Below are 25902 nucleotides of genomic sequence, written 5' to 3'. Positions count from 1 at the left end.
AGTAAGGGGGACCAACAATGGCTCAGAGGGATAATACAGGGATCTCTTTGCTGGCATTGAGGGCAAGAATCTGTTGCTTTGCTCATACTCAGATACAGGTTGCAATCCTCAGTGGCACTCTCAGGGCAAAGAGGAGCACTAGCACTTTAGAGCTTGTGGCTAAAATGGAGCGGGGACCCTTACCATGGTTCCAGGACTGAGAAGAGTGCTTGTGGCCCCTCATAGACTAGAGAATAGGCCAGGAAAGTAATAAATACACCTCTTCTTAGATCTTATCTTGGAAGAACTGAAACTTATATTCCCTAAAAGGATCTCTTAAAATAATTGTACAAAACCCCTGAAGCTTGGAACAGTGCACCCTCCACTCTGAAAGCAGAACCCCACTTTAGCAAAGAGTTAGAAGTCAAGAAATAGATTGTAGAAAGTGACAAGGAATATCAAAACACACATTCAATGAAGATAGCAAAGTCAAAATTCCTACGTCCAAGGCCTGAAAGAATAATATGAATTAGTCCCAGGCCATAGGAGATCCCAAAAAGGATTTTGAAAATCAAGAAGGGAGAGTAGAGGAAAAATTGGGAAAAGAAAAGAGAGTGATGCAAGAAAGTCATGAAAAAGGGATCAACAGACTAGTAAAGGAGGCACAAAAAATACTGAAAAAAATAATATCTAAAATAATAGAATAGGCCAAATGGTAAAAGAGGTACAAAAATCCATGAAGAGAATAAAGCATTGAAAAATAAGAATTGGCCAAATGGAGATATACAAATATCCCCCGAAGAGAACTCCTTAAAAATAGAATTGGCCAAATGGAAAAGGGAATACAAAAGTTTGCTGAAGAAAGTAAATACGTGGAAATTAGAACTGAGGAAGTAGAAACTAATTATTTAATGAGGAATGAAGAAACAATAAAACAAAAAAAAAATAGAAGACAATATGAAATATCTCACTGGAAAAAACAAGTAACTTGGAAAATAAATCCATGAGAGGTTGCCTAGAAATTATTAGACTTGCTGAAAGCCATGATCAAAATAAAGGCTAGACAGCATCTTTCAAAAAATTATCAAGGAAAGCTGTCCTGACCTTCTAGAAACAGAGGTTAATTAGAAATTGAAAGAATCCACTGATCACCTTCTGAAAGAGATCCCCCCCAAAAACTCCCAGTAATATATATATTTTTTGAGGCTGGGGTTAAGTGACTTGCCCAGGGTCACAGAGCTAGGAAGTGTTAAGTGTCTGAGACCAGATTTGAACTCAGGTCCTCCTGAATTCAAAGCTGGTGCTCTATCCACTGCACCACCTAGCTGCCCCCCAGTAATATTAAAATCAAATTCCAGAGCTCCCAGATCAATGAGAAAATATTGCAAACATCCAGAAAGAAACAATTCAAGTATTATGAAGCCATAGGCAAGATAACACAGTATTTATTTAGCAGCTTTTACATTAAAGGATTAAAGGGCTTAGAAGATGATATTCCAGAAGACAAAGAAGCTAATATTGCAACCAAGATTCACGTACTGAACAAAACTGAGTATAAACCTTCAGTGGAAAAAGTAGATATTTAGTGAAATTGGGGCTTTCAAACATTCATGATGAAAAGACCAGAGCTATAGAAAATTTGAATTTGAAATATAAGATTCAAGAGAAAGCAAAAAAGGTAAACAGGAAAGGAAAATTATAAGGGACATAATAAGGTTAAATTATTTATATTCCTACATAGGAAGATAATTCTTGTAACTCATAAGATCTTTCTTGTTTTTAGGGCAGTTAGAAGGAGTATATATAGACAGAGGACACCAGTGTGAGTTGAATATGATGGAATGATATCTAAAACAAATAAAAAATAGGAAAGAAGAATGCACTGGAGGAAAGAGTAAAGTAGAATGGGGTAAATTATCTGACATAAGCACAAAAGAGTTTTTTACTATGGAGAGGAAGATGGGGGAGGTTTTAGAGAATGCTTGCACCTTGCTGTCATCAGAATTGGCTCAAAGAGGGAATAGTATAACCTGCAATTAGATATAAAAATCTATGTTATTCTACAGGAAAGTGGGAGGGAAAAGTAATAAAAGAAAGAAGGGATGCATATAGGAGGGTGGGTGGATTAAGAAATGTAGAAGTCAGAAGCAAAATACTTTTGAGAATGGACAGGGTAAAAGGAGAGGGAGAATAGAATGAATGGGAGGAGAAAGAGGTTAGAGGGAAATGCAGTAAGCAATTATAACTGAAAAAAAATTTTGAAGCATGTTTGTCTAATAAAGCCCTCATTTCTCAAATAATATAAAAAAGAGTCAAGTTTATGGAAATAAGAATCCTTCCTCAAGTGATAAAGGATTAAAAGTATGAAGTTAGTTTCTAGTTGAAGTAATCAAAGCGCTCTACAACTATAGGAGAAAATGTTCTAAACCACTGTTGGTTAGAGAAATACAAGTTAAAACAATGAGGATACTATCTTAAACCTATTAGATTGACTAATAGGATAGAAAAGGAAATGACAAACATGTGGGAAAATTGAGACATTAATGCATTGTTGGTGAATTCGTGAACTGATTCAACCATTACATAAATGCAATTGGGAACTATGCCCAATGGACTATAAAAATGTGTATACCTTTTGACCCAACAATAACCAGGTTTGTATCCCGGAAAAGATAAAAAGAAAAGAAAAAAGATCTAAATGTACCAATGCATTCAGAGGCAGCTCTTTTTGTTGTTAAAGAATTGGAAATTGAGGGGATGCCCATCAATTGGGGAATAACTGAATAAATTGTAGCATATGACTGTGATGGAATACTATTTTGCTATAAGAAACAATTAGATGCTCTAAGAAAAAACCTGGAAGGCCTTTTGTTAATTGATGCAAAATGAATTGTACATAGTAAAAGATAGTAACAGAAATGTCGTAGGATAATCAACTATGAATGACTTAGCTATTCTCATTGATACAACAATCCAGGAGAACTTTGAAGGACTTATTATGATAAATACTATCCATCCTTTGAAAAAAGAACTAATAGAGTCTGAATACAGATAGAAACAGTTTTTCACTTTTTGTGTGTTTTTAAATCTGTGTTTTCTTTTACTGTGTGACTAACATGTAAATAAAAATTAAAAATGAAAATTTAAAAAATAAAAAAAGAAAGAATGTCAAGTTTGGATGCAGCAGCTGGCCAGTTTAATTTGAATGTGAAATTCATGAAATAGACTATTATAAAATAAGGTTGAAAAGGACAATTGGAATCTGATTGTGGAGATGTTTAAAGAGGATTAGAGGATTAGTTTATATTTACTGGAGAAGCAGTAGAGAGCAGTTGAAGATTTTTGAATAGGAGAGCAATCTGATCAGATGTGTAGCTCAGGAAAATTATTTTGGCAAGAAGATCCTTGTTGATGGAGAGCCTTGAAACAGGGAGATTAGTAAGGAGGCTGTTGAAGTAGCCTAGGTAAGCGATGATTATAATGGCTGTATGAGTAGAGAACAGGGCATCAATGCAAGAAATGTAGAGGGAGAAGCAGCCAGAATTGAAAGTTGATTGCATACAGACAGAGAGGGATCGGAAAGAGTTGAGGAAGTCGCTGAGATTGTAGACCATGGGCACAAAAGAATGATGCTGCTTATAACTGCTGAAACAGTTAAGTCTGAAGAATGATAAGTTAATGGGGGGAGAGAAGAGAAACACAAAAAATCTATATCACAAGATAATACTTGGTAAATGCATTGGAGAAGTCCAAAGCCACGTGCTGTATAAGACTGTAGGAGAAAGGGTTGTTAGCTTCTATGGTTATCAGAAAAATCTTATGGGTATGAAAAAGTAACTTTTCATATTAGCATTTCATATTATCAAAGGATTGTGAATTTACATCTTGGAACTACTTTAGAGAACCAGGTCTTTGAAGATCCAAGTATTTCATTTTAAAGGTGGTAAACTAAGACCCAAGGTTACACTGGTACTGATTACCTAGGTTGGGGTTTTATTTTTAGACAATTGTCTTTTTTTTTTTCTCTCTCTCTCTCTCTCTCTTTTTGGTAAAGGATGAAGAAATGATATTTTACTTACAAACAATATTGTGAACAGACTCTGAAAGTGGTCAAGGACAGAGTATGTTTAAGAAACAAAGTATAGATTAGTTTAGTTGGAGCTTTTAGTGCATGATGGACAAAAATATGAAATAAGGTTAGACAGGTAAGAGGGTTCTTTTGTCGAATTGTTGTGATTCCATTTAGGGTTTTCTTGGCAAAGGCCTTGGAGTGGCTTACTGTTTCCTTTTCCAAGTCATTTAACACATGAGGAAACTGAGGCAAACAGGATTAAGTGACTTACCCAGGGTTACACAGCTATTAAGTGTCTGAGGACACAATTTAAATTCAGAAAGTTGGTTCTTTCTGATTCCAAACCCATTGCTCTATTCCCTATGCCACCTAGCTACCCACACTTAATAAATACTTGTTGACGCAGGCTGACCTGAGAATTCTCTACCCCACTGCTCTCTCTCTGTTAAGACTTTCAAAGCTCGTTCCTTCTACTTATTGTCCAGTCCTTTCTGCCATGGCCAACCCTTTGTGGGTATTTTGGATTTTCTTAATAAAGATACTCAGTGGTTTGCCATTTCCTTCTGAATCTCATTTTATAGATGGGCCTTGAAAAATCAGGCAGAGAGGTTTGATTCTTACTTGGTATTTAGCAGGGAGCTATTGAAGGTTTTTGATCAAAGGAGTGACTTGACTATTTATAAAAGAAAGAATAATCTGATAGAGATTAGAGTATAGAATAGAATAAGAGAATCAAGAATCTTTTTTGTTTTTGAGCCATTTCAGTTGTGTCTGACTCTTTGTAACCCCGTTTGGGATTTTCTTAGCAAAGATAATAGAGGATTTTCTTTTTCCTTTTTCAGCTCATTTTATAGATGAGAAACTGAAGCAAATAATGTTAAGTGATTTTTTGCCTGCAATCATACAGCTGGGTCATGTCTGAGACTGAATTTGAACTCAAAGATTCTCCTGACCTCTGGCCTGGCACTCTATCCAACACACCACCTAGTTAAGTTTTGATTAAGGAGACAATTAAAATATTCTACAAAGTTAATAAGGAAACACCATACAAAGATGGTGATGGGAATAAAGAAAAAGGAACAGATTTGGCTTATGTTGTGGAGAAGAGAGTAATTCATAGAACAGAATAATTGATTATGAGACACGAAGAAGAATAAGAAGAATCAGGACTCAAGGAATAAGCAGTAGATTTTTAAACTCTAGTTTTTTACATCCTTGGAATTCACTCATGTGATTTTTTACTTTGTCCATCAAATAGTGAAATATCTTCCACGTGACAGAAATAGTCAATAATTGTTGAGTTTAATTTAATATTTCTTATTCTGATCCTTTAACAATCTTATTAATATTGGTTCTAAAGTTGCTTAAAAAATCTTGGAAATGGGCCACCTTTTCTTTTATGGTCTTGTATTCATCCTTTCATGGTGACTTATTATTATGTTATTTTATGATTATAGAAAATATATTAATAATCTTTTCACTCAAACAGATAGAGCGCTAGGAAGTAAGAAGATCTTGCCTCAAATCTAGACTAGCTTTGGGATCCTGACTCAATTGTTTAAGGTCTCAGAACTCTAGGCCATTCTCTGAAAAAGTCCTGATCTACATTGGTAGAGAAACCTTCCTCTAAATACTCTCTCTATTCCAGTCAAATATATGTCTAGTCCTTCTTGTTACCCCTAATAGATATCACACAATGAATGCCACTTTTGCAGAATATCAAATATTAGCCTGATTTTACAAAGGAAGAACTGAGACCTAAGCTGCCTGATCTCATCTGTTATCTTACTATACCACAAGCTTCATTCTGAACGTGAGAATTTTGTAGTCAACATTTTCATGACTTGTCTATTATAGAAAACTTTGATGAGAGAAGAATCATAAAAAAGCTAGTCTATTCCAATATTTTTAGGCAATTTTAGAGTCAGAACTAGTAAGAATGTCAAAAGATTAGAATAATAAATATTAAATTTAATTAAATAATTATTGAATATTTCTGTTATGTGGAAGACATTTCACTATTAGTCATACAAAGTTATAAAAAATTAAGACTCATTTCCTATATTCAATTACTCTACCTTTTGAAATATGAATCCTTCCTTGAAAACATCTCCTTTCTTTCCAATTTTTAAAATAATACTTAATGCCACTGGATATGGCTGGTGCGTATCTCAGAATGAGTGTGGTTTATTATTTCTTAGCTCTCTGGGATAAGCATACTAGCTTGTATATAGGGTCCTAGGATCCTAGATTTAGGCCTAGAAGAGACTTTAGAGATTTTTAGGGACTTTAGAGATTTTGGGCTCATTTTATGGATGAGGAAGCTGAATCTTAGAGTGGTTCAGTATGCCTAAGATCACACCAGTAATAAATAAATAAAAATCAGTAAATACATAACTAGCATTCTTTCCACTGTACCTCACTGCTTCCCATCCTTCCATTCATCTCTCCATTCAACAGTTTTATTTTTTTAAAACTTGATTTCTGTCCTTGAATTTCAGCAGAGGGGCTCTGAGTTTGTGGGTGGAAATGTTTGTGTTTGATTTAGAGCACAGAAGGTTGGCAAGTGTACAGTGAACTCTGCTGACATTTATCCAGCTTTACTTGACTCCATCCTAACCTAAATTGTGATGAAGCTTCAGTGATATTACCGTTGGAGGCATAGAGACTGACCACAGATTCTAGATGGGTGTTTCACAGATGAAAGACTATGGCAGAACAGCTGCCTCAGCTCCATGGCCCAGTGGCAATAGAAATCCCCCTTTCTATTCTGTGGCCAAAGTCTGGGCTTCTCCTCTTTCTACTTTCCTCCTGGACCCCATCCTCAAAAGGGCATCCTCTGATAAATACTCACTCAAAACAACTTAAAACTGCTTTGTCTCTGAAATGTTGAATCTTGATTCAGTTCTTTAGGATTGCAATTTGCTTTTTTCACTGCCTTTTATGATTAGTTCCATTTTACAACTGAGGAAACTGAAACCCACAGTGAAGACTCGAACCCAGACTGTCTGACCCTTTTGCCCCACTACATTACAAGCATCATCCTGGATCGTAGAATTCTATACAACATTTTCACAACATGCTTATTCTAGGAAAGTAGATTCAGAACCCTGATTACTACCTATTTATACCTGTAGGCAGTAAGTGGGGGAAAAAGTGCAGAGGGAGAGGCTTTTACCTTCTTGTTGGTTTCCCTAAAAGCAACTTTAGGAACATTCTGAGAGCTATGTGCTTGCTTGAAGGCACAGGAAAGTATAAAATCATAGACTTTAGAGTTGGAATGACTTTTAAAGTCTAAGTGAGGGGAAAAAAGTTTAAAAATGTTTTAATATGTAATTAGGGAATAATAAAATATTATATATGTATATATTATATATATATATATATATACACACACACACACAAATATATGTATGAAAAAAGTGTAAGTGATCAACCAGTCCCACTCCCTTCATTTTTCATATAATTAAAGCAAAGTGTGGAGAGAGTGAGAGGCAGCAGGATGGATTGGAAAAGCTTGTACCCTGATGTCCTGATGATTGGGATATATCACTTATGTACATGAATTTGCCCTCTCTAAGTCCTGGATTGTTCAACCTTAAAATGGAAATGATAATACCTGAATACTTGTACTGTCTCCTTCACAAAGTTCTTGGGATTGAAGCTTGTAAGCCTTAAAGTACTTCATAAATGTGTTTCTCTTATTGATTTGGTACCTATGGCCTCATAGGCAGGAAGAGGAGAATCTGGGACTTCTAACCACAAATTCAGGGTTCCTTCCATGATTCGAGAGAGAGAGAGAGAGAGAGAGAGAGAGAGAGAGAGAGAGAGAGAGAGAGAGAGAGAGAGAGAGAACAGAGAGAAACAGAGAGAAACAGAGACACAGAGAGAGAGAGACAGAGAGAGAGAGAGAGAGAGAGAGAGAGAGAGAGAGAGAGAGAGAGAGAGAGAGAGAGAGATTGATTTTGCTTTATTTGCCTTCTTAAAGCGTGGGACCCCATAAATTTCCAGATGTGGTCTCACCAAATCACTTATATTGTAGTTAGTTAACATCATATCTATTCTCAGGATACTTGAATTCATATCCTGACTCTGCACCTAGCTGATCCCATGTGACCATGGGCATGATGATGACAAAAGCAAACTTCATTTGTAGAACCACTTTATTTACTATGTTCATTTAAACTCCACAAAAATAGTGTGGGGGAAGTAATTCAGATGTCATTATTCCCATTTTATGGATCAACAAATAGCCTTAAAGGAAAGTTCAGGCTTGCCTAGCCTATATGACAGGTCTTTGCCTTTGAAATTTGTCCTCTCCATATCATAATGCCTCTCATCTCTATAGTGAGTGGTCATGAAATACCTTGATTAATTCAAGGACTTAATGTCATGCCAAAAAGCCTTCCTTTTCTACCATTTCCTTCTCTATCTGTTCTCCTTCCTCATTCTTCCTCCTTCTTGTTCTCTTTCATCTCTTCTTCCTATTCCTTTTCTTTCTTTTTCTTAGACAGGTACTTGACTCAGGACTGTCAAAGAAGGTATTGGATTAGTTTTTCATACCATGAGGCAAGAGTATCTTTCAATGATACATTGGGAAAGGTTGATGGATTAGGGAAATTTAGAACTCTCCTAATCATGTCATTCACCAGTATCTTGTGTTTAGGCATTTACAAATTCAGTTATAAGCTACCTTGCCTATAAAAAAGGAGACTAAAATAGACCAAAAGAAAAAAAATGTACTTGGATTATAGAAATGTTCTTTGGAAGAGAGACCTGTACTTTTCAGAAAGTTCGTGTTTTCATTTTAGACCCAAAGTCATACATCTATCACGCTGATTGTACAGAGTCAGAGGCAAGTGCTGAGAGAGCATTTCAAAAATTGAGACCCAGTTCATTTCCAAAATGGATTCCATCTGTGTTGATTTTGGCTGTTCATATCCTCCCACCCAACTCTGTGAAGCAGCCGGTGTACCAAAGGGGGCTCATCCAGACAAGCGCCATTTGGGTTTCATTTCCTTTTTCTTCTGCTCCTTCCCACCTCAACGTATGCAGAATAACAATCTTAAAAGAAGAATCTTTCTGACATTTATCTAGGTAGGGAGAGAATAAGGTGTTGTGCAAAAATTGCCATCTAAGAAGACCTGGATTCAAGGAGAAGGAGACAAGGAGGGAAAGAGAGAGACTGATTGAAAAGCAGCTAGTCACAGAACTGGATTTGGAGTTGAAAGGGATCTAAGTAGCTAACTCCTACCTGAACAATCATTCCTCCTGTTTCTCTTCCCCGCACTCCCCAACCCCTTCTCATACCTATACAATAATCATTCAGATTTGCTTGAAACCCTCTGTGAAGGAGGAATTGCTTACTTCCCAAGACAATCTTGTCTACTTCTCTTTAGCTCAAACTGTTAGGGAGTTTTATATTATATTAAGCCTAAATTTGTTTCTCTGTCACTTTTTGGAGGTTTCATTTATGAGAATCTTGCTTTATTTTTAAAATAAATTTTATTGATATCTTTTATTTTTACATTGCCAATATTTCTCCAAATTTCCCTCTTCCTTCTCTTTCCCAGAGAGCCAGTGTATATCAAAAATATTTTTCAAGAAAAAGAGAAAGAAGAGGAAAAATCAGCAAAGCTTTATTAATAGAGAAAAGTTCCACAAATCTGTGCAGTGCCGCACTCCTATAGAGCTCCTCTCCCTGCAAAGGAGGGAAGTGGGACACATGTCTTCTCATGCTTCTTATTTTTTGTAATTTTGTTATATTCATTTTTGGTTGTTTTGTGGTGTTCTTTCCATTGATATTATTGTAGTTGTCATATGTGTATTATTTTCATGTTTCTGTATCAGATCCTGTCATTTTTTTCTCTGTTTCTCTGCATTTGTCATAATATTCAATTCCATTCAAGTACTGTTTGTATAGCTATTCCTTGACTGATGGAGAACTCCTGTTTCAATTTCTTTACCATTGCAGAAAGTGCTGTTCGATATGTTTTGGTGGATGCGACAACTTTTTTTCTAATTTTTATTAATGTCGTCCTTGGATTATATATGTAGTAGTAGATTCTTTAACCTCTATCCATTACTTGTGATTTTTCCCTTGGTTAATTTAATCAAGTTTAACCTTTTCATAGGAAAACTATCTTACCTTTTCACATCTCATCTTCTCTAGCTCAACAGACCCAGTTCTTTCAACCAATTCTCAAATAATATGGTCACAAGGCCATTTTGGACTCTGGCCATTCTCTTGTGAGTGGTATCTAGTTATTAAGACCTTAGGAGCTTGGAATTGAACCCAGTGCTCTAGATTTAGTTTGACCAGAGTGTAGTATTCATCCTCCTGATTCTTCTATTAATGTAGCCCAGGATTACTTTAGCTTTTTGGATTGCTTTATCATACAAAATTTTGACTCATGTGGAACTCACAGCCTATTGAAACCTCTGGATCCTTTGCAAATGAATCATTTTCTAATCTCATCAAAAATCTCATCTGATCTCACTTAATTCATCACGTTCATGTATTTTTGGTTTTTTGAAGCATTTGGGGTTAAGTGATTTGCTCAGGATCACACAGTGTCTGAGACCAGATTTGAACTCAGATCCTACTGAATCTAGGGCTGGTGCTCTATTCACCATATCACCTGGCTGCCCCCATCTTGTGCTTGTGAAGTTAATGCCTTAAACTCAACTGTGAAATTTTACCTCAGTGACCATATTTATATTTCTATTACATATTATTCAATTTGGCACAAATTTCTAACCTAAAGATCTTTTTACTTCCTAATTTTGCAGTCCAGCATGATAGCTATCCTTCCCAGTCTTGTGAAATATATAAACTTTTAAAAATATACTAATCTTTGCTTGTGACCAATTCATTGACAAAAATACCAAATAACAGAGGACACTGCATCCCTGGGTCACTCAGCCAGAAAGCTTCTTCCCATGTTGATAACGAGCCATCCATCTATAGCTACTTTTGGGTCCACACTTAACCAAATCCTGATTTACTTAACTTGACTACTATTTAGGTTACTTCTTTCTACTTTATCAACAAGAACAGCTTGGGATCTTAGAATGCTTTGTCATCTGGGCAAAGGATGATGAAACATCCCTTCTTGATCAGGATAAGGAGGATAATTGTGGAACGTTTATTTCTGATTTGTTCCCCAATCCCAATGACTACTTTCATCCTTCTCCCCTAGAAATTTTTCTGCGTGCATATATTTTGAATTTCCTCATAAGTATCCATATTCTATTCATCTCTACAAAATGTATGCTCCTTGAGGATAAGTAGTTTCAATTTTTTCTTTTTTCCTTTTTATCTTTAGTGCCAAGTACAAAGCTCAGCATGTAATAGACCTTTAATAAATGATTGTTGAGTGAATGAAAAAGAGGGTTTTAAAACCACAAACATCATTTTGAGATTAGAGAAAAGGATCCACTAACCACTACTAGTAAAAATATTTCTTAAGAAACTAGCTTTTTCTTAGAACACATGTTAACCTTAAAAGAGGTCATCACAAAGTAATAGCTTTTTTTTAAAAGCAGAATACATTTGATCTCCATTTTAACATTATCTTGACATTTAAAACAATCTTTTGTCAGTTAATACAAAGATAATTTAGTAATTTGTAATTTGTCATTTGTCTCCATTCTGTCTAGACTTAAGGAAAGGCAAAGGTCAGGCTTTTCTTGCAAAACCCCTCTCCAAACTAAAACTCTTTATTTTTCTTTTAGTGATTAAGAACCTTATTTTTTTTAAAAGAAAAAAATATTATTGATTTTTGCTCCATGTGCTAAACCAAGGAAAACATACTAATGATAAATTCAAGCACAGGGTTCAGCTGGTGAAAACAGATGGGTTCATGTTTAAGGTTACAGAAGAAAATGGAAAGGGAAGATCAGAGGTGAAAGGGACCACAAAACAATATCATCATAGTGACTATAATGATATGAGATTGTAATGCTTGGTAGTTTCTAATTTCTAATTTGAAGGCCTGAATTTAAATTTAAATCTTAGCACTGCCATTTATGACCTTTATCTATTATTAGTCTTCCTTTCCTTACCCATTAAATGGGAGCAATAATCGCTATATCATCCTACCTTTTAAATTTTGTTGTGAAGATCAAATCAGATAAAACAGTGCCTTTCAGATCACATTAATACATTAATTAGCCACCTAATTATATTATAAATATCTTGGGAATCATAGAATCTTGGCATTAGGGGAAAAACAAGACAACCCTTCCCACAGAGAGGAGTGGCTATCTAATCAATCTGTAACCTCATGTCATAGAAATTTTACAAGCTCATTGGTCACAAATCAAATCCTCTGCTCTTCCACATTTACCAGATACTGAAGAGATGTCAGCAAAGTTACTACATTCAAATAGGCTCTATGTCTCATTTATCTTTCTCTCCTCCTATAAGGCTTAGCAGAGTATATTAAAGGCAGTTGGCCATCATTATAGATAACTAAATGTTATAATAGCTTATGCACTAGTCAGGAATACTTGAAACACTAGACATTTAATCATTGCTACCTCAGTTTACTCATCTGTAAAATGGGGATAATAATATCACCTACCTCCTAGTGTTGTTTTGGGGTTAAATGAATTAATATTTGGAAAGTGGGTTGCCCACCTAAGCACTATATATATATTGCTGAGGCAATTGGGGTTACGTGACTTGCCCAGGGTCACACAGCCAGGAAATGTTAAGTGTCTGAGACCAGATTTAAACTCAGGTCCTCCTGACTTTAGAGCTGGTGCTCTATCCACTGCGCTACCTAGCTGCCCCTAAGCACTATATTAATGCTAATTTTTGTCATCATCATTTGTATGAATTCTAATTCTATGACTAGCTATTTATATGAACAATGAGACTATTTCAATTCCAAAAATGGTGAAAGCTTATTCTTCCTCATTAATTGAATTAGTGATTTATTCTGGCGTAATGGAAAGAGTATTAGTTTTGGAATCAAGAGACATGGGTTATGATCCCAGCTATGGCCCATTCTTAGCCTCTATTTGCCTGAGTTTCTTTGGCTGTAATGTGAAGATAATAATAGCACTGAATTCCCAGGGTTGTTGTGTGGATCAAATGAGATATTAATTCTAAATAACTGTAAAGCACAGTATCTGGTACATAAAAAGTATTAAATAAATATTAGCTGGGAAGGTGAGTGTCACAGTGCATAGAACACCGGGCCAGGAGTCAGGAACTCATCTTCCTGGTTCAAATCAGGACTCAAACCCCTATTAGCTGTGTGACCTTGGTCAAGTCACTTAATTCTGTTTGTCTCAATTGCCTACTCTGTAAAAATGACCTGGAGAAGGAAATGGCAACACTCCAATAAATAAGAATAAGAAAATCTCAAATGAAATCATGAAGAGTCAAACATGACTGAAAAACAAGAATAAAAATGTTAGCTGCTATTATTGTCTCATTATTTATTATTATCATTACTAGCTGTATGACATTTGGCACCTTGATTTTGGGGGGCCTCAGTTTTTACATCTATTAAAAGGGAGATAAATGGAAGGCAAGTAGCAATTAGAATTGGAGAAAAAAAATCAGAAATCAATGCTCCACAGTTGTCTCCCATTTTTAGATCAAGGAGGCATGTTTCATTACTTTTGCCTCCCTTATGAGGGAATTATGTAATAAGCCCTAAAATGCTATGAAAATGAATATCACTTGAACCTTATGACTTTCCTGTTGTATAAACAAGACTATTTAATAGGTGACCTGCCTCCAATAGAGGCCTGCCCAATGCTGACCATAGTGTATCCTGAACCATTTTGGACTTCATATTTGAGGGAGATGTGGAGGGCCTGGAACTAGGCCAGAGGAGAAAAATATGATGATTAAAGGACTGGGAAAGGGGCCCTGTGAGGAGAGTCCAAAGGAATTGGAGTTCTGTACTGCCTGGGGAATAGAAAACCGGGGTGGAAGAGAGATTGCTGTCTTTAAATATAGGAAAAAAATCTCATGCAGATGTTGGACATAGAGTTATCACTGCTCTGACTGAGGACTGACTTCTAGTAGGGGAAGGTGGGCCGTTGTAAAGGGATTTTTTTGTGAATTCAGTGTCTCAGAAGAGATTTTTGGAGGAGAAGATAGTGGTATCTCTTTTTTTGGAATTTTAATGAAAAACAGATAATTATATTTAAACTACCTGTCCCCCATGAGGTCATCCCAGGAGTGTGATCTGAGGAAACAACAAGAGCCTGAAATATCTGTGTGGCTACTGCTCTTGTCTGGATAAGCAGTCTTTGAGTGGTAGGAGGAATATACTTATCATTCTCTAAGCAGTTCCCAGTAGATCTCTCGGCCTCTCACCTCTGCCTTGTCTCCCTTTTAAGTTTGCTGGGATGTAACTGGATTGTTCCTGACAGTGCCATCCACTCACCTACTTTATTCTGTAACCAGCACTTTATTGTTCTTAGAGAAGCAAGAGACCCATTAATGTAGTAAGGATCATTTGGGGCCAGAAAACCCAGATTCAACTTTTGACTCTATCACTTTTTATCCATATGACCATGACATAGGCCAGATATCTTCCTGCTTTGAACCTCATTCTCTTCGAATGAGGGATTTGAACTAAAAGGTTCATTTCTAAAATATATAGAGAACTGAGTCAAATTTAAAAGAATACAAGCAATTAAGAAATGATCAAAGGATATGAACAATTTTCAAATAAATTAATGAAAGCTATCTATTGTCATGTAAAATGCTCTAAATCATTATTGATTAGAAATGCAAATTAAAACAACTTTGAGATATCCCCATCACACTTATCAGATTGGCTAAAATGACAGAAAAAAGAAAATGATAAATGTTGGAGGGGATGTGGGAAACTGGAAAGCTAATGCATTGTTGGTGGAGTTGTGAACTGATCTAACCATTCTGGAGTGTACCTTGGGACTACTCAAAGAGCTATCAAACTGTGCATATATACCGTTTGATCCAGAAATACCATTACTGGGTCTGTATCCCAAGAAGATCATAAAAAAGGGAAAAGGATCCACATAAACTATATGATCTTATCCTTTCAACTCTATGACCTTTAAAACTAACTTCCAGTTCTGGGATCCTGCGTTATGAACTGTTAACAGGTGGTTGATTTTTTATTGTTGTTATTTTACATCTAAATATCAAATTTTTGTAATATGAGATTAATAGGAAGGTGGAGAACACCAGAAAGCTTATGAATTTAATAAATCTTTCATATTAAAGTCAAAAAGTGTTAAGTATTTGCTCTATACCACACACATTGATAAATTCTAAGGATGCAAAGAAAAGCAAAAAAAAATAAAAATCAAACAAACAAACAAACAAAAACCCCTCAAACAATAGCAGTCCTAAGAGTTCTTAAGAAGCAGCTAATGAATATACAGAATATTATCAAGGTGGGCAGGAAGGATGAATTTTGTCACTGCGAATGCCTTGATGAATATTGAATTCCACTGACATGATTGATTTATGAGTGGACTTTATAGTGATCTCTGTCTCTGTTTTTATCCTTTAGCCACCAGACAGTGGACCTCCACCATTACCAACATCTTCTCTCCCAGAAGGCTACTATGAAGAAGCTGTACCACTGAGTCCTGGAAAGGCTCCTGAGTATATCACTTCAAGTGAGTAACATTGCCCTGGAAGAGGCAGGGAGTGTTAAGAAGGTACTGGGATTTGTTTGTCGCCTTATCTGGCCTTAAAATGGCAGACTAGGAGAAATCACTGATGTTTCTTGTAACATAAAAAATATTATGATCTTAGATTATGCCTTAAAATTCATATGGGTGATGTTATTAGAGAAGTTCACAGCAGAAAAAAAATTATGGGAAACTTTCCAACAGAGTTATCCCAACGGAAGTGTTTTTAGGGAGGTACTGAATTACCCCTCACTAGGAGTTGTTGAGCAGGGAGTAGATGATAGTCTCTAAGGGCCCTACCAACTTAGAAAATTTTTGTGATTTGGCAAAAATAAGACTACATGATGATCAATTCTGATGGACATGGCTCTCTTCAACAATGAGATAATTCAAACCACTTCCAATTGTTCAGGGATGAAGAGAGATATCTACACCCAGAGAGACCTGTGCAGACTGAGTATGGATCACAGTATAGCATCTTCATTCTTTCTGTTATTGTTTGCTTGTATTTTTTTTTTCTTTCTTAGGTTTTTTTTTCTTTCCTTCTTGATCTGATTTTTCTTGTTCAGCAACATAACTATATAAATATGTATACATATATTGGATTTAACATATATTTTATCATATTTAACATGTATTGGACTACCTGTCATCTAGGGAAGGGGGTGAGGGGAAAGAGGGGAAAATATAGAACAGATAGTTTTGCAAGGGTCAGTGTTGAAAAATTACCCATGCATATGTTTTGTAAATAAAAAAAAACTTTAATAAAGAAAGAAAAAAAGAAAATTTTTATGATTCTGAGAAAGCTATTGGAGATTCTAAGCTAAGGTCTACATACAAAATGAGATTTGGTTCAATTCAACAAAAGTTATTTAAAATGATATGTGGGTTTCTAGCAAATCATGGGGTCATAGATTTTAATCTTCAAGGAAATTTTGAGTTCATTTAGTGCTATATTCTCACTTGACAGAGTAGGGAACTGAGGCTTGGGTAGCTAGGTGATACAAAGGATAGAGCACTGGACTTGAAATCAGAAAAACTCATCTTCCTATGTTCAAATCGTGCTTCACATATTTACTCAGACCTGGACACCTCTTACTTAATGATGTCTGCCTCAGTTTCTTTATTTGTACAATGAATTGGAGAAGGAAATAGCAAAGAATTCTAGCATCTTTCCCAAGAAATAGGGTCATGAAGAGTTGGACGTGACTGAAACAAATGAATAACAACAACTGAGACTCAAGATAGGCGGTAAATTGAAAAGCCAGGTCCTTTCATTCCACATCTAATGGGCTTTCCATACCACCACACTATATAAGGCATTGTGGTAAGAGAGAGCATGAAAATTTACTGGACATGAGTCATTAGACCTCAGTAAAAACTGCCCTTGCTACTTAAAAGCCACATGAATATGGACAAATAACTTAATCTTTCAAGTATTATTTTTGTCTTTCTGTAAAATGCAGAAAATCACATCTTTATTGTTTGTCTCATAGAACTTTTGGGAAACACTTTGTAAACTTAAAAATGCTTTGTAAATGAATTATTTTTAATAGTGTCATTGCTATTCACCCTAAGTGCTTTGGAAGATATAAAAAAATAAGTAAGATGGGGATAATATCCTCCACAAACTTGATATTTGATATCCTCCAGGAACTTGGAGTTGTATTATGTGTGTGGTGTCCAGCTATTCCTTTTCTTATCTTCTATTTGTACAGTTGGTATTTTTGAACCCCAGTATCATCAGAATCTATTTACTTATTTATTTTTTGATGAAGCAATCGGGGTTAAGTTATTCAGGGTCACACAGCTAGTATGTGTCAAATGTCTGAAACTGGATTTGAATTTAGGTCCTCCTGACTAGGATGAGCATTCTATCTACTGCACCACCTAGCTGCCCCAGAATTTGCAGTTATTACTAGATCATTTGCTCAGAACTGGAGACCTCAGGATATGTAGTCTGATATCACTTTTTACATGATAGGAAATTGAGAACCAGACAAGTGACTTGTGCAATGTCATCGATATAATAAGAATCAGAAAGAAGATTTGAATTTGTAGTCTCTGACTCCAGAGTAAGTAGGTAGTTTGTTTGTTTTTATTTTTTTTTAATTCTACTGCCCTTCCTCCTCAACATACACACAACTGGCTTAAATTCATTCATTGTTAGTGCAACAATTCATTTTCAGACTAATTTTAACATCCTTTAAGAAATTGAAGTGATAACACAATTCCTTTAAAAATTAAACTGGAATTTGTATTTTCTCCTAATTTAAACAGCTTTCCACCTATTAATTCAAATAAATGTTCATTTTAAAAGTAAATTATACAGTAATGAAGGAATATCTATTTATCTTTCTTTGGTATGTGTCAGGTGATTACAGTGCTATTTTCAATCACCTTTACCAGTGACATCTTCATATTGCTTTATTATTATACTACTTTTATTCATTATAACATTAATAATAATAATAATAATAATTGGCACTTGTGTAACATTGTGGAGTTGATAGAATGCAAATAACCTATGAGGCATGTGTTCTGATACTGTTTCTACATTTTACAGATGAGAAAACTGAGGGTTCAGAGAGATCAGATATGTTGTGTTGCTCTCATGTATTGGAGAATCAATCGATTAGTAGAATTGCTCTTGGCAATTGGAATAACTTGGTATTCTGATTCCATGTCTCACAGGTACCATGGAGACATCTATACCAAAGCAGTAACATTGATAAGATAATTGCCCTCATTGCTATCTAATAACTCTCAGTAGGCTCTTTTAGTCAACACACATCTTTTTATTTCACATGAAACAGACTAAATAAGGCCCCAAATCTTTCAGAACAAGCATTCTCCTGGAGTTCATTGATCTGTGATCAATAATCTCTGATGGTGTTTCAGTTTCTGCATGAGTTGTGTCAGCCTCCCATTGTTGGATTTCATTGAAATGGAAGTAGACTGTTAAGATAGCCCCCAACAGGCTTCTTACATAAGAAGTACACATGAAAGATGGATTATCTCTTTCTTTCTCTCTCTCCCTCCCCCTTCTCAAAGAACTACCCCTAATAAAAAGGATTTAATTTTTTTTATTAAAGCTTTTTATTTTCAAAACATGTGCATGGATAATTTTTCAACATTGACCCATGGACAGCCTTGTGTTCCAAAATTTCCCCTTCTTCCCCCAAACCACTCCCCTAGATGGTAAGCAATCCAATATATGTTATACATGTTAAAATATGTGTCAAGTCCAATATATGTAAATATATACATTTTATCTTGCTGCACAAGAAAAATCAGATCAAAAAGGGAAAGAAAATGAATAAGAAAACAAAATGCAAGCAAATAACAACAAAAAGAGTGAGAATGTTATGTTGTGATCCATATCCATTTCTCACAGTCCTCTCTCGGTGTAGATGACTACCTCTGCAAAAAATACGCTTTTCATAAGTGTTACTAAATTGTATCATTTTCAGAATCACACTGAAATAAAAAATTTAAATCTCATTTTATGCTATGTTAAAAATGAATGTACACATATAACCTATATCAGATTGCTTGCTAGCATGGGGAGGGAGGACATGAGGGAAGAAAAAAAAATTGGAAATTTATGAAAAGTATATTTTGTGCAAAACACTGTGGTAGATATGTAAAGCCATAGCCTGACAGAGAAATAGTTTTAGATATTAATTACTAGTTATAGTTTTAGATGTTGGATACATTCTAAACAAAGTTTTCAGGAAGGTTTAAGGGAAAAGGATATTGCTGGTAGGAAGTAGTTGGGAAATCATCTATTGATAGATTTCCTTTTTTCATTCATTCTGTTTCATTAAGAAAGGATTAAAAATGCTTCTTTGGAAAAAATATTCAGTTCATCTCTTATTATCATGAGATGTTTAAAAATATATTATCCATATCTGGTTTTAAATAACTAATTATTCCACCAAATTCCTTCTACAGTGCTTCATCGTATTCCGGAGGGGACTATGGGTTCTTAAAGGATAAACTAGTGGAGTGAATCTCTGGCCCATTCTCCCATACTGGATGATTTTTGAAGATAGATATTATGCAAGACTATTTCTGCCATTCAAGGACAAGTCTAGTTAGTTAACCAGAAAGGCCAAGAGAAATAATTTTTAACTTTAAAAAATTATATTTACTATCTGTTGTAACAGATCCATATTGATAGGAAGAATTACTTTCACCGTTTAAGTGATAGAATTCTTCCTTGTTGCGTTAAAATATTAAGCTAATTACAGTATGGTTTTAAATGCATGACTCAGGTTCAATTCCGTTTCATGCAGCTCTTTTCTCCTTGTTGGCAAACTGAACTTTGTGCAAAGTCTGTTGCCTGGTGTTTGAATTATTCATCAGTAGCCCACGAGAGGAGTGACAGTCTTCCAAAGAGCTATTAGGCAATTTTGTTTGATTCATTGAAATGAATTTTGTAGCTAGTCGTCACTGTGAGTAGCCCAACCTGTCACATCCTGTTCCTCTGATTGAGATCATGCCAGTGACCAATTTGCTTCAGGCTAATTCCAGAGGAAATACATCATTGGAGGTAAATGCTCCAGTGATCAATCCAGTCACCAGGGATTCACTCCATGGGGTCTCAATTCATCCTATGCATTTGAAAAATCTCTTATAGCCTTTGGCACCCAGAGCTTGCCTTCCATCCCATGAAGAATAATAGGCATGGATTAGCTTTGTTCTGATTGATGACCTAAATCAGTCATGGATTATATTGCCTTTTTTATTTTTCTCGAGCTTGGAATTGCTTTTATAGGTTCCTTGATTTATATTTCCTTAAAGTTGGTTTTACGTTTCATCTTGGCTTTGACTGTATTAGCAGGTCTTTGTTTTCAGATTTTGTTAGTGTTCAGGATGCCATAAGCCTCTTGGGAAATTGGTTTTTAAATATAAATAAGTGCCATTTTGACTGACTCTTTTGTACTGGATAATTTGTGTCAGTTTAATTTCACATTTGCTTATTGAATATCCCTTTTGGTAAGGCACCATACTGGGCATTGTGGATTTTAAAGATTAAAAAGACACATAGTCCTTTGTGTGTAGTCCAGACAACTCAGAGAAGATGAGTTTCTGGGAAGAGCATGATAACTCTTCAAATAATCAAGGACTGCCATTCTAAGAGGATTTGTTCTGTTGGTCTGTATAGGGCAGAAAAAGGAGCAATAAGGGGGAACTGCAACTCAGTTTCAACCAGATGGCAGGAAAGACTTTTTCTACAAGAGCTGTCCAAAAGTGGATTAGGCCTTTGGGAGTTATTTGGTTCCTCGTGGGATGAAGATGGTAGAATTAGAACAAATCTTTGTTGAGTTCAACAGTCTCATTTTACAGTTGAGGAGATAGGTGGCCAAATGGTTGTGATTTTGGGAAATTTCCTCTTTACAAGACTATTTTCTCATTTTGAAAACAATAAGAAACCTATGGCTTGAACTGAAAAAGAATCTGGCTCAGCAAAAGGAAATGACTTTGTCAGGGTCACACCAAATAGTAAATAGAGGAAAATTTTAACCCAGGTCTTTTGACTTCGTTTTATTCTCTTTCTGTCTTTTAAAATGTTATTGATATTTTTTGTTTTTTTCCAAACTAGTAAATTAAACTGTGAAATAGTTGGAGAATGAAAGGGCAGACCACTCTGATATTTTTGCCAATCCCAAATGAGGTCTTAGAGAATCAAACATGATTGAAATTACTGAATAATAGCAACAATAAGCTATGAAATTCCTTTGTAGGCTTGTTGACATCCTCCTATTCTTTCAAAGTCAAGTTCTAAATGCTACCCCTTCTGTGAAGCCTTCCTTTACGTCCCCATTTCCCCCTTACTGGAACTCATAATCTTATGTTTTTGTATTCTCGTAGATCTGATAAGTATTTGAGCTAAAAGGTTCCCTTTCTTTGAAGAACTTTAAACAGAATTTGATGACTATTTGTTAGGGATATTTTAAAGTAAATGGGTATCTTCTCAGGTTGGGCTAGTTCACGGTTTCCTCATGTTTTGTATAACAGTCTCCTTTGTCAGTCTAGTGAAAGCTATTGATTCCTTCTTGGAATAATGTTTTTAAATGGATAAAATAAGACGTAGAGGGCAAAGAGAGCTAGTTATTTAAAATACAGTTATCTAAATACATATGCATTTTTAGAACCTCATGAAGTCAAAGACTCAGGGATAAGAACTTAAGGACAGGGGCAACTAGATGCTGGTGCAGTGAATAGAGGACCAGCCCTGAAATCAGGAGAATCTCTGTTCAAATGTGTCCTCAGACACTTAATACTTATTAGCCCTGTGACCGTGGGCAAGTCACATAACCTTAATTGCCTTGCCAAAAAACAAAACAAAAAAACCCTGAAACTTAAAAAAAAGAACTCGGGGACTATATAACCTAGAAGGATACATTGTATAGTGCAGGAAATACTGGACTTGAAATTAGAAAGTACTCACTGGCATATATGACCTTGGACAAATTACTAAGTCTAATTTCTGTCATTCATTTCATTTTCTTTTCTTATTTTTTCTTCCTCTCCTCTCCTCTCCTCTCCTCTCTTCACCTTTTCTTCTCTTCTTCTTTTTTTTGCTGTGGCAATTGCATTTAAGTAACTTGCCCAGGATCAGACACCTATGAAGTAAGAAGTATCTAAGATCAGAACTCAGGTCCTTCAGGATTGGTGCTCTATTTACTGCATGACTTAGCTGTCTGCCATCATTCATAAAATGAAGAAGTTGGGCTCCATGATATTTGAGGGTCCCTTCCAGTTCTAAGCCTTGTGATCCTATGAATCTCAAAGGTCTATCCTAACTCTGGAACTCACAAACATATTACTGCTACCATATGAAAATGTAGAAAGTAGGATACAAAATATGATATTAATTCATAGAAAATTAAAAGATTATTTCTAGCTGGAGAGGAGTGATGGGTATCCTTAAGATCAAGGTGACATTTGATTTGTTTTAAAGGGTAGATAGGCTATCTGACCCCATTTGGGGTTTTCTTGGCAAAGAGACTGGAGTGGTTTGTCATTTCCTTCTCCAGCTCCATTTTACAGATGATGCAGACTGGGTACAGTGAGTTACCCATGGTCACATGGCTAATGAGTATCTGGGGCTGGATTTGAACTCAGGAGGATGAGTCTTTGTGACTCTAGGTGTTGCACTGTACTTGTTACACCACCTAGATACCCGATGAAAGAATTTTTCTCCTAGAAATTTGGGTGAAAAATAATTATTCAAGAATTATGTTCCTATAGCCAGTTCTCCAAACAGAGAGTCCAGGCTCCATAATGTGTTTGATTGCCCAGTTTTGGCCTTTGCCATGATGTGTTGTAGTTGCAAGAATAAAGTCTATTGAGGAGCATTTTTGGCTCTGTCAGGACTTCACCCTTAAGGTGATGACTGCCCATAAAAGCATTTTCTGGCCTCTTCCCTGACCAACAGCACCATTAACTGTACAAAGAACCCACACAGTTTTATTTTTAGCCTCCCTAACAACTCCACCCCTCTCAGGAACATTCAGAAAAGACAGTATAATTGAGAGGCTGAGGGGGGGGTGAGGTTGGGGGCTGGGGTTGTATCTCTACTTAATTCTGACCCGGGCACTTGTTTTTAACACCAAGGGTTATGATCCTCTTATTTTCCTTGAGTTCTTCTCAGCATCTTTCTGCTAATAAAAACTTCAAAAGGAGATGAGATTCTTTATCTCTATTGGGCCAGTCCAAGACCTTGTTCAGCCTGGACCACTATTACACTAGCAGCATTAACACAGTAGAGAAACACACGTTTCTCTCTGCTCTTCTATGATTGCTCAGGACAAATGAAATGGAGAGAGAGTAGGGCAGTAGATAGTCTATGTAACTACTCTAGCCAATTTTGAGGATAATAATAATAATACCTCATATTTAGGAGATACTTTTTGGATACATAGCCCTTTATGGAGCTGATTTCATTTGAATTCATGATTGAAGCCTTTGCTTTTAACAAGGATTAATGATTCTTTTTTTTTTTTTTTTTTTTTTTTTTTAAGATAAGAAAACTGAGGTTAAAAGGTGAAGTGACTTGCCTTGAGTTTTAGGTAAAGGAACTGAGATTTGTACTCAATTCTCACTTTTAAGTCCAATGATTTTTTTAAATAATATGTATCAATATAAGCCAGTTTTTAAGCTAAGCACTGTTGTTGAAGGGTAAGTAGTCCCTTGTGAGACCTATCTGAGTAATCCTAGGATTTTTTCAGAGGAGAAAAATCTGTCACTGAAATGGAAGTGGAAAGTCAGTTATAGGAGTGGCACTTTGGATCTGGATCAGGAAGTGAGATACAGGAAATATTGGAATACTGAATGTCTGATTCACCTCACATACCCAAAGCTCTGGCCTTCTGTCGCAGCTTTGTATATTCTCTATTCCTCCCTTGTGCTATTAAATAATGGTCATCCACTGGGCCCACCATCAAATGTTGATCCAATAGTTCTAATATTATCTTGGACTTAGAAAAACACCTTTCCCACTCCAAACATTCTGTCATTCTACAAGATCATCAGTCGAGTATTTCTCAAGCATTTCGAGACTAGTAATCAATATATTTAAGGGGCAGGAAAGTGGTGCAGTGGATAATGCTGGGATTGGAGTCAGAAAGGCTCACCTTCCTGAGTTCAGATCTGGCCTCAAGAGAGTTACTAGTTGGGTGACCCTAGGCAAGTCACTTAATGGTTCCTCATCTTTGAAATGGCAAACTACTCCAGTATCTTTGCCAGAAAAACCCCAGATGGCATCATGAAGAGCCAGACATAATTGAAGCTACTGAACAACCACAATTAAACACTTCCTTACTAATTGATATAAAACTTATTTTGGAGTTGCAAACACTATTTTATAGTATGCTGTTGGGTTCATGATGGAAGGGACTATGGAGTCAGGGAACAATATTCAAGATTGAAGTTGAATAACAATTGTTTGTTTTCCAGTAGCAGTAATAATATTGATTTGATCACTGTTTTTAAAGCAAGAGATGGAAATATGTTAGAGGGAAGAGATTGAGTGAAGGAGAGGAATCCAATGAGAAACATGGAAAAAATACTTGGGTGAGCCCTCTAGTTTGATGGTCTGCAAGAAGGAAGGTCCAGGGTTGGCTATATATAATGAATTACATGTGCTTACACAAAGTAGAATGGATTAATATTCCAAGGAGAGAAGACTTTGAAGGTCAGTCATAGAGTTAGCCCCCTTAGCTCTGGTTAATTGAAATTTAACTCTGGTTAATTGAAATGACCCATATCTTTAGAAATCATTCGCCTGGAACCCTTGATCTCAAAAGCCATTCACACTTTTTTTTTTTTTTAAAGGGGAGTCATACATCAATGGTAACACCATAATAAAGTGTGTGAATACTGAAGTGAACCAAAATAACACTTTAATAGTTTTCTAGCTCCCCCCCCCTTGAAAAGTGAATGTTTGTTGGATGCTTCCTTGATGAGAGCTATTATTGGTTTTTGTCCTTGTGTTTCCAGAACCTAGAACATTAAGTCTTGTTCAGATTGGTTTGTTTTGGATGATCCCAAATAAGAAATAATTGAAAAAATTTTAAGAAAGAAAGAAATGAAGGAAGGAAGGAGGAAGGGAGGAAGGGGAAGAAAGAAGGAAGGAAGGAAGGAAGGAAGGAAGGAAGGAAGGAAGGAAGGAAGGAAGAAATTTGGGGTAGGAGAAAGCAGATATCTCATTGAATCCAAACCCTGTATATAGGACTTTACTTACTATAGTTCTTTGAGATAAAGAACACCATTGTAATTATTGCATTTTATGGTGTTACCACTGATGTATGACTCCCCTTCTAACTTCAAGCTCTTTCTGTGACCCCAAGCGGTTCCTGAGTACAAAGGCCATTCTGGTTTGCTTAGACATTCTAGGTTACCATAAATTTAATTTGATTATGCCAGTTCTTAGCATTGTGTAGCCTTTTTATGTTATAATTAAAAGAACCCTGTGGTGCAGTGGAAAGAGATCTGGATTTAAAGTTAGCAAACATTAGTTTAGTTCCTGATTCAACTGCAGCTCTGGGCCTGTGAGCAAAGAACTTTATCACTCTGGGTTTTGATCTTATCTGTAAATTGAAGGTGTTAGAATTTGTGTGGTTATGTACTCGACATTGAAAACCTCAATAAATCTAAAACATAAAATATCCTCATCTGCC

The 25902-nt window shown here is 35.8% G+C and overlaps 1 protein-coding gene across 8 annotated transcripts in view; it reads left to right on the top strand.

Moving 5' to 3' along the window:
• Positions 1-25902, top strand: part of AFAP1 (actin filament associated protein 1) — a 231522-nt gene that overhangs the window by 84408 nt on the left and 121212 nt on the right. For all 8 annotated transcript variants that reach the window (XM_074274085.1, XM_074274082.1, XM_074274078.1 and 5 more), the window contains exon 4: positions 15586-15694. In XM_074274085.1, coding sequence (XP_074130186.1) covers positions 15586-15694 — 109 coding nt within the window. The remainder of the gene's footprint in view (positions 1-15585; positions 15695-25902) is intronic.

This window comes from Sminthopsis crassicaudata, chromosome 6, assembly GCF_048593235.1.
Source record: "Sminthopsis crassicaudata isolate SCR6 chromosome 6, ASM4859323v1, whole genome shotgun sequence".
NCBI lineage: Eukaryota > Metazoa > Chordata > Mammalia > Dasyuromorphia > Dasyuridae > Sminthopsis > Sminthopsis crassicaudata.
The sequence above is the reverse complement of the archived record's forward strand: the minus strand, read 5'-3'. Positions and strand labels throughout refer to the sequence as shown.